This window comes from Physeter macrocephalus, chromosome 21 (assembly GCF_002837175.3).
Source record: "Physeter macrocephalus isolate SW-GA chromosome 21, ASM283717v5, whole genome shotgun sequence".
Lineage (NCBI taxonomy): Eukaryota > Metazoa > Chordata > Mammalia > Artiodactyla > Physeteridae > Physeter > Physeter macrocephalus.
The window spans coordinates 447,522-457,853 of NC_041234.1; the positions used below are offsets into that span (position 1 = coordinate 447,522).

The 10,332-nt window shown below is 43.0% G+C and overlaps 1 protein-coding gene across 1 annotated transcript in view; it reads left to right on the top strand.

Moving 5' to 3' along the window:
* The window catches only part of GRPR (gastrin releasing peptide receptor), a 36,666-nt gene that overhangs the window by 22,118 nt on the left and 4,216 nt on the right, over positions 1-10,332 (top strand). Inside the window, exons 2-3 of the mRNA XM_007122143.3 lie at positions 6,323-6,674; positions 8,076-8,516. Of these exons, the coding sequence (XP_007122205.1) occupies positions 6,323-6,674; positions 8,076-8,465 (742 nt within the window). The 3' untranslated portion in view covers positions 8,466-8,516. The remainder of the gene's footprint in view (positions 1-6,322; positions 6,675-8,075; positions 8,517-10,332) is intronic.

A 10,332-nucleotide genomic window follows, 5' to 3' on the forward strand; every position in this document is an offset into this window, starting at 1 on the left:
ACAGTGAGAGGCCCGCGTACCGCAAAAAAAAAAAAAAAAAAAAAAAATTGGAGACAAGAACACTGCGTAGCAATGTTATGTTCTTCCCATTGCATTGCATAGGAGGCACAGGATCGCAGATTGTCCTGCTATCAGTGATGCTAAGTTTGATCAGGGCCACATTATGAATTTCCTGGGCCCTTTGCACTTTTACCTTCATGGGATCCTTTCCCCATCAAACATATAAAAAATTATATTTTATAGTTGTATTGGCACAAAGATAAATATAATCCAAGGTGGATTATGTTCATTATTTTCCTGATTTTAAAAGAAATTAAAACATTTTCCCGAGCCTCTAAATGTATCATGGGCCCCAGACCCATGCCTGCCTAATGGAGAAGTTCGCCCTGGGCTTGACCACTTGATTAGAGGGGTGACCTCTGGACCTCCCCAACATAAAGGTGCATTTTCCCTTTGTAATTAAATAGTAATCTGTGGGGAAACTCTTTGAGACTATGTGTATATCTTGTTCCCCCAAAACCTCTCCCTCAGTGGTTTTACTATTTTTGCTTGAATCAGTTACTACATTGAAGGCTGCAGGAATTATATCCTGTTCAGGGATGAGACTACTGAGGTTCAAGGAGTCTGTGATTTGTCCAAGATCATAAAGCTAGTGGGTAGAATCACCATTAGGAACTAGGTCTCTCTGCTCCCAAATTCACATTAGAGCCCTGAGGAAACTGGAGTATATTAAGAAGGAGTGAAAAAGAGCATTGGAGTTATTTGGCCCAGAGAGAAGAACAGAAAAGGATGACTGTAATCTGTTACATAACTAAAGATAACAGTTGGATGGGTACCAAGGACCAGCATACTCTCCATTTGCAGCGTAATAGCTCAAAGGAGATAAGACTCCATTGCTCTGGACTATAGTCATTTTACAAACCAGCTAATAATTGCCTTACATTTCTTCAGAAAAGTTCTTGGTGTTATTCTCAGGAGAAAATAAAGTCAATGTTTAATAGTCTTGTCAAATCTTATTAGGTATTAGGATTCTAATTTAAATGCCGACAATGTGTCAATTACCCTAGAGAACATTTAGTTCATTTCGTTTTCTCTTCACCTCAGTCCTCTCCAGGTAGCGTGCATAAGGATTGGAATGGAGGTTTTAAAATATTGTTGTTCAACAATTCCTACAGACTTCGGTAGGTAATTATGAGCAAATAAGGGCTGAAATGCTGGATCCTTAAAACTAAACAAACTGCCCGTGTTTGAATAAAAGACATATCTTTCTGTGGGCAAAGGTTTCCAACCCTGGGTGTGGAAGCCAGCTACTTATACTTGCCAAGAATCTTTTTGACACGTTAATCTTGCACAGAGAATGTTTTTGACCTTTCCGGTGTTTGCATAAGAAAAATGAAGCACGGATGTTTTCAGAAGTGGGAAGCAATTGTCTTTGGCCCCATATTGTCAGAGGAATGAATTGGTCATTCTGTGGAAGAATGACTCTTACTAGGTGTGCGAAAGTGAATCTGCGGTCGCTTGTTTATGAGAAGTTGAAAATAAAAGACACATCTGCAAGTCACATATTATTAATCTTAACTGATTAGCAAGTATTTGCTGAGCCTCTACTTTGAAATAAGTGGTAAGCGGAACAGGGGACCTGGAGCATTTTCAGTGATACAGAAAGAAGAGGAGAAGATATAAGCTTCTGACCTCAGGAACTTATGAGAAAGTCAGGTAGAAAAGACATGCCCATGGAAAGCTAGCAAGCAATTCAAGGTAGTGCAGAGTAAGCGTAACATGAGAAGAGTAAACTTAGACAGGTTGGGAGAAGGAACGGGAAGTATCGAGGCCTAGATTGATCAGCAAAAGCTTCAAGATGATACTTATAAGCTGGAATTTGGAAGGACAGTCTTCAGATGAATGGAGGCTCTGGAATCAGGCATGAAGAAAGGGCAGAGGCAGGAAAGTGATGGCGAATTTAAGAATAGGACATAGACTAGTCTCTCTCTTGAGTACAATCGAAAGTTGACAGCTCTTTCTTTCAAAGGACCGCAAGTGGGGGATAATCTATGCGAAATGATCCTGGAAATAAAATCTGGTGATGGCTTTAAATGACCACCATGTCTCATTGTTCTAAATAAGGCTCTTTTGTTGACAAAGAATGGTTGCCGCTTAAACTAACTCAAGTGAAAAGGGAACGGGAGAATTGTAAGATTATAACAGAACACCTCTTGGACATTCAAAAGTAGTTTGTGGGCCAGGAACCAAGGACCCTCTGTATGACTTAGAGCCACATCATCTCAGCTTCGTCTGCTTTTATATCTGCCTCATTCTCTTTGTCTCACTCTACCTACTTTGCTTATTCATCTTGCACTGATCCCTTCCTCGACATCATAATATTTTATTTCCATCATCTATGATTGACTAACTACATCGTCTCAATTTTTCAGTTTAAATGCTTAAGAGAAAGAGAGACTCTTTGGTAGTTGGCCAGGCAGTTTATTGGCTGGTTTCGATTACTGAGTATCCATCCTAGTCCAACCAGTCATCACTCTTAAACGAGAACCGCCCAGTGGGGGTCTCCCTTCATTGGGAGCTCCAGGCAGAGCAGCCCAAACCAGAAGATATAGACTGCTATGTTCCAAGCTCTATAGAACCATTAGACTTCCAGGGAATGGTTGGTATGTTCCGTACACATTTGGGAAATGGCTGGTCTATTTTTCTATCTCTAGGAAGGATTTGCCCAAAGCTTTCTTCTGAAAGAGCTGTACTGTCCTGAAAAGAGCTGGTCCTAAATTGAATATTGACTTCACCACCTCTGAAACCATCTGAGCTTCAATTTGTTGCCTGTAGAGTGGGGATAATAGCACCTACCTGTTGGAGTTGTCTGGAACATAAATGAGATCGTGTCAATGCTGTTCTCTGCTTGGCACAAGGCAAGAGCTTAGTAAATGGGATTTCTGTAATTTCTTTGATATTTTATGAATATTCCATAATAGAAAACTGTTGGCAATGCATTTTTACTTATTTTTTAATTGTACAAATGATATATGAATATATCTGAATATTTTAAAGCAAACCCTAGACATTATATTATTTCACTGATAAATATTTTAGGGTGTGTTTTTGTTTTGGGGGTTTTTTTTTGGCTGCGTTGGGTCTTCGTTGTGGTGCGCGGGCTTCTCATTGTGGTGGCTTCTCTTGTTGTGCAGCACGGGCTCTAGAGCGCAGGCTCAGTAGTTGTGGCGCATGGGCTTAGTTGCTCTGCGGCATGTGGGATCTTCCCGGACCAGAGCTCAAACCCGTGTCCCCTGAGTTGGCAGGCAGATTCTTAACCACTGTGCCACCAGGGAAGTCCTAGGGTGTGTTTTTAATAAATAAAGTTTTTTAAAAAGCACAGAACCACAATACCACTATTATACCCTAATACATTAAAAATAATTCCTTGATATCACCAGTACTAAATCTATATTTGATTTTCTTCAATAGTCTCAAAAATATCTTTTTATGGTTGTTTGGTTTGGATCAAAATCCAAAAGGAGTCTACATATTGCACTGATATCAGTCAGTCTATAAACCATTTTCTCTGCTCTTTTATGCCATATATTTGTTGAAAAAATGGGGTCATTATTCCTGTAGAATTTTCCAGTTCAGGATTTGACTGACTGCATCATCTAGCAGGTTCTTCTATCCCCACATTTCTTGAAAACTGGTACATAGATCTAGAGGCTTATTTAGATTTAGATTCAAATTATTTCTCTGGCAAAACTATATAAGAAATATTTTATACTACCTTTTATGTTTTAAAAGTTGTGAATTTGAAATAGTGGGTCAATAGTTCCCATGGCATTTTGCACTGAGGAATACAAGACTCCCAAGAGAGAAGGAGGTAAGCCATTCGCTCTGGTTTCTGCTTCATGCCTGAGGGAATCACCTTCCCTTGGAGAGTTAACGGTACTTGTGACTGCTATCTGCCAGAAAATTCAGATGGAAGTCATAACTAACAGTTTATCTCTAACTGATTTATCAGAGATATCTTTAGTCATATACATCTTTGGCTGAGGATATCCACATCTTTCATTAAAAATATCAATTCCTTGCCTACATTCTAAACTAGGAATTAAAATGTTTGAAATGACTAGTGACTAGAGAAAGCACCACAGGACAGTAGAACCTCCTTTGAAATTTTTTTTTTTTAATAAGTGTTTTTTTTCGTTTGTTTTTTGTTTTGTTTTTTTCGCCGTGCCGTGTGGCATGTGGGATCTTAGTTCCCGGACCAGGGATCGAACCCGCCCCCCTCCCCTGCATTGGAAGCACGGAGTCTTAATCACTGGACCGCCAGGGAAGTCCCTGTAATTGTTTTAAATGCACTAATACAAATTATGGACGGAAAAGCAAACCCAGGTACACAGAAGCAGGACTACAGTGTTGTTCTGGAGTGTTGGGGATATCTGATAAATAGTTGCCTTTTCTCCCCTACCTGAAGTGGGAACAGAGAACTAGATATAGAAATAAGACAGATGACGATAAAAATAATTAATTCTATCTCTCATAAAGCTGTTTGGAGAATGTGACCTAGGTGCCCAGCAATAATGAACTTGCAGACACTCTGATCTCCTATATTAGATATGCCACTCCCCTTGTCAGGGACACTTAGATAAGCACAGGTCTCTCTGAGCCCAATGCACATGCCGGGTTCTTTTTCCCAAACTCACCACTCAAAACTCACTCCCCCTTCCCTGGAGGGACGCAGAAAGTGAGTGAGGAGTCAGAGTGCAGCCAAGAGTGGTAACTCAATGGAGGTTTATCAACATGGAAATAAGTGGAAATAACTGTTCCTCTCTCACTGAAGTCCACGATATAAAAGAGTATCAGAGGCAGAACCCAGTGTCAGCACGGCGTTTTCAACAATGAACACCCTCACATTTAGGTGGTCCCAACTCATATCACCTTCTACACTATAGCAGCTCATGTGCAGTAGAACAAATGTTTGTGCAGTGTGTGCAAATTGCAGTGCTGGCAGATAGCAAGATAGAAAAAGACCCAGTCTTTGCCCACCAAAGGCTCATCCTCTAGTGGGTTCTCAACAGGTGGACCCAAAATAGGTGTGTGGCCCACTGTGCTAGGCGTTGTATGGGGAGTTGTAGCAGGCATGGAGATGCTCTGCTCAGACCTCCCTTGAAGAAAAGACTCGCCGTCCAGCTCTCAGCTCCTTCTGGGTCCACTTCACCTTTCAAGCTATGGTCATGCTCTTCTTGGGCAGTTCCTGCCTAGTGACAGAACCAGGTAGCAACTGAGGTCACCTTCTTTTTGGGTGGCCCCAGCCAGTGACCAAGCCAGGTGGTGATACAAGGGCTTGGCCATTTCCACCGAGACAGGACCCCTTCATTGGGCAATCTTTGCTCCTGAGCTTCCCATTGGCCTGGTGCAGGGCGACCAGCTGTCACGGTCACTGGGACTGAGAAGTTTCCCAGGGCATAGGACATTCAGTGCTAAAACTGGGAAATGCCCAGGCAAACTAGGATGGTTGGTTACCTTGGCTGGTGTAGACCTTGTCAGATCTGCATCAGGGTCTGACAGCCCCCTCTGCCCAGTCCTGCCCCCTTCCCTTTCCCCACAGGTGTTCATCAACAATAACCTCTGTGTCCTCCTGACTTCATCTCAATGTCTCATTCCCAGAGCACTCGACCCACGACAAGGGCACATGCAGCACAGAAACCAGGAAGGACCTAAATACTGCAAGAGAAGATGAGGCTGAAAAAGAGAGTAGGAGGGCGGGGGGGGGAAAGATTAATTTGATAATTACAGGGATGCTTCTGTGTATGACTTTTTCAGGGACTATTTGTTCTGTAACCTATGAAAAAGAAAAGAGGCATATGTAAATACTCAGTGACTAAAGGTTTCCTAAACTGCATTTGAATACTCAAAATGAAGGCTTTGCCAAAAAAAAAAAAAAAAAAAAAAAGCCAACCTTCTTGTTCCAGCGTCCTTTGTTAAACATGCTTTGTTATTCATTTCTGTGATTTAAGAAGAAAAATAAATGGAGCTTCAGCTTTTCTGGGAAGTATTCTTAAAATCAAGAAAGAATGTGCGCAGAATATTACTGTAGCAAGGGGAAGGGAGCAGCATCCTTCAGGGCCAGGACTAGGATGAGGTGAGCCAGGTACTTGGGGGGCAACATTTTAGGAGGCGCTCACTGTGAGTTCAGAGTCGGCACTTGCATGAACCTGACAGTCAACACGTCCTTCAGTATTGCACCTCAGGGCCTCACTGGCCTCACCCTAGTCCCGGTGCATGCATACATAATAGTATTAGATAACTTCCCTCTCCCCTGCCCCAGGTACAAAGCCATCGTCCGGCCAATGGACATCCAGGCCTCTCATGCCCTGATGAAGATCTGCCTCAAAGCCGCACTGATCTGGATCATCTCCATGTTTCTGGCCATCCCAGAGGCTGTGTTTTCTGACCTACATCCCTTCCACGAGGAGAGCACCAACCAGACCTTCATTAGCTGTGCCCCGTACCCACACTCTAATGAGCTGCACCCCAAAATCCACTCCATGGCTTCCTTCCTGGTCTTCTACATCATTCCGCTGTTGATCATCTCTGTTTACTACTACTTCATTGCCAAAAACCTGATCCAGAGTGCTTACGATCTACCCGTGGAAGGCAATATACACGTCAAGAAGCAGGTGGGTGCTTAGGAGTGATTCATTTCCTCCTTGGGGATTTGATTCCTTGCGTTTCTTTAGGACTCCACTGACAAGTTCAGTATTTGGGTGGTCATGTTGCCTGATTCTGCAGTAGAAGAGCTGAGTGATCTGTGGCCAGATGGTAAACAGGAGCTCCTAGCTTCAGAAGACGAGGCATGCAGGTGTTCTTTAAGAATCTCGTCCTCTTATTAAGGAGACCTAGGCTAGCGAGGTGTTGAGAACCTGAAAGCTTTGGAGTATGGGTTTCTTTTTGAGAAAAATCTGAAAAATGTGTTGTTGTTTTTTAAAAAATAAAATGTTGAGGCTCATAGGGATGTGACTTCTTTAAGCTCCAATCACATTGTTTGGGTAGGAAGACGGTTACCACATGTGATAAAGCAGAAAGGGCAGGAAAACGAGGCTGGTTGAAGAAAAAGCAGTAGTTTGATTAAGATGGGTTCACATTGATTTGAGTTCAAATCCAGGCTTCCTGACTTACTTACCCTCTCTGAGAGTCAGTTTTTTATCCATGATGAGGGTAATAACCCATATATTGTAGGGCTGCTGGAGGATTACAAGAGACACATGTACCCCCAGATGGCCCAGAGTGCAGGATGCCCTCCTTATGCGTTAGGCTCCCTTCCCCAATCCCCCTGTCACCCCCATAATTTCATCCTGTGGCATAAATGGTAGAAACCAGGGGCTCTGGCTTTGTCGTCTTCATCAGTTTTTGTCTTCTAGTCCAAATGTAGATCGTGTGGTATTTATGATGGAAAAGCAGAAAGACTCTCCCTGCATTTAAAACGTGTAGCTGACTCAGTTGGAGGCTTCACCCTCTAAAATTCTTTTTTTCCCTCATCAATTATGGGGGGAAAATGGCAGTTCTCAGTGAAACTGTCTCCCTGCTTGAAAGACCTCTCAATGGTGAACATCCATTGTACCCCAGATTCTGGAGGGAGTTGGGAAAAAAAAGGAGATGCTCAGCCCGCTTTTGTCTGAGACCCGTCTTGTGTTATATAGGCCAGAAAAAACTTGAGAGTAAAAAAAATAATAGTAGGGAGTTATCTTGGTTTGGCGAATGAGGAAGAACAAAGCTGGCTGCTTTTTTTAAGCATCAGAGGGAAGAAGAAATTATTAACTGTGGAGCCAAGAAAGACGTGAAGTCATATGGCTGATAACTGCACGAATGCCCTCCTGAGGACAAAGAGGGCACTTACTAGAATTTCATTGTGCAGTCCACTCAAGCATGTAATCAACTTTGTTTAAAGAGCTGCTCTCAGAGGCACATTGGAACTATTGAACTTGTTTTCTGTGGCTTTGTGAGCCCGTCCATTTCCCTAATTCATTTTCCCCATCTTTTGCTCTGCCCGCATCTTTGTCTCTGTGTCACTCTCTCCTCAGATCGAATCCCGGAAGCGCCTGGCCAAGACAGTGCTGGTGTTTGTGGGCCTCTTTGCTTTCTGCTGGCTCCCCAACCACGTCATCTACCTGTACCGCTCCTACCACTACTCCGAGGTGGACACCTCCATGCTCCACTTCGTCACCAGCATCTGCGCCCGCCTCCTGGCCTTCACCAACTCCTGCGTGAACCCCTTTGCCCTCTACCTGCTGAGCAAGAGCTTCAGGAAACAGTTCAACACCCAGCTCCTCTGTTGCCGGCCCAGACTGATGACCCGGTCTCACAGCACCGGCAGAAGCACCACCTGCATGACCTCCTTCAAGAGCACCACACCCTCCGCGGCCACCTTCAGCCTCATCAACGGAAACATCTGTCACGAGGAGTACGTCTAGACTGACCCTTGACCCTGCCCCCTAGGGACTCCTGGTTTTGCCTTATGGCTGGTAAGGAACCCTCGCCTCTGTTGTTGTCTCTGTACCCTCCGAAGACCCTTTGGCAGGCTCATGAGCGATGTGCGCAGGTTGGGGGGAGGCCCGAATGGGTCACCATTATGTTTGAATGGCCCATCAAGGCCTGTGTTTTCCATTTCAACTTGTGAATGCTGCTTCTGACGCAGAGCAAACTTGCCCTTTTTTAGAAAAGGGAACAAATAGGAAATCATTATTTTAAGCATTAAACCCTGACATACAGATGTGCTCAACTAAGTCACAGAAACTATATGAACAACCAGATTTATATAGCAGAGAAATTGTACACTGAATGTCCACTTTGTGAAAGACTTCACCTTGTCATTTCTTTAAGCAGAAGTTACTGCTTTAAGAATACGATTTGAGTTGTTTTTCAGGCATACTTAAATCACAAACCAAGGAACTTTTTTTTACACTTGTAATATGAAAAGTCAACCCTAGGCGAGTCCCATGTATAAGGGACAGTCCCCCAACTGATAACACCGGAAGGCAATTTAAAACAAATCCCTGAGTGTCGATTGTTTTTAAAAGACATTGCTGAGGACATAGGAGAAAAATTCACATCATTTTAAGGCAAAAACACAACCAAACACACTGACACATATATTGAGGTCCAGGTGTGGCTGGGGAGTGATAGCTCACACTCCGGATTCTAACTCAATGCAGGTCCTTTTTGCTGTTACCCAGTTGCAATCAGCCACGGTGCGGTTCCACCATATCAGAGAAATCCTTCGCGGGGAAAACTGATCATACTATCCATTCATCAAACATTTATAAAAGTGCATAAAGTATAGTATTTATTTTAGGCATGTAGGTTTTCAGACAAATGTATTTACTTCTATTTGGCTGTCCTTGTCTGCTACACTGAAGAAGTAGTTTCACATGAGAAGAAAGGGATCATATTTGAGTGGAAATAGAAACATGTTTACATTTAATGTCTGCTTTGCCTAAAGTCTGTGGCAGGAAATGAATTCAATGTCAGTAATATGTGTTTCTGTCTCAGTATGTGTAAGAAAGTTGCGGGGGGAGGTCTCAGCTTTAAGAACTGATTGAAAGACAGCTACAGATACATTAAGTTCCTACTTATGAAGAGTATTTATGAAACAGCCCATGTGCAGAAAAATACTAGACTGAAATCTTTTTTGTTTTCTAAGTGAGTAAGAGGATTTGACTCTCTTTCTGTAGATACCCTGAATCAAGTTTTTCTTGACTCAAGGACAGGCCAATTCTGACAGATTGCAAATGTGTTACCCCACTTTCAGATAAATCCAAATTCTGCAAATGTGCCCTCATGTGTAGCCCTCACACACTAAGACAGTTTTAGTTCCAGTTTTCTCTATCCAGGTGAGATAGAACAGTCAGCTCTCTTTTCCACATGAGATTTTTATGAGATTTTTGTGTCTTGATACAAGGAAGTGCTCACTGTCTGCAGAGCTTTAGCAGTTGGGACCAAGACTGTTGTAAAGATCTGTATTTATAATTGTATTAGCTGGAGTGAACCTCTACACTTCTGTTTGCTACATGCACTTACATACCATACACACCTGCTTTCCTGGTGCTCCATAATTACATGGGACAGTTTGAAAAGAAGACAGGTAGTATAGCTGAAAGAACCAAGATTTTTAGCTTGACATCCCAACTCTGTCTCTAGCCATATATATATGTATATATATATGGCTATCATTTTTTTTGGGGGGGGGGTACGCGGGCCTCTCACTGCTGTGGCCTCTCCCGTTGCGGAGCACAGGCTCCGGACGCGCAGGCTCAGCGGCCATGGCTCACGGGCCCAGCC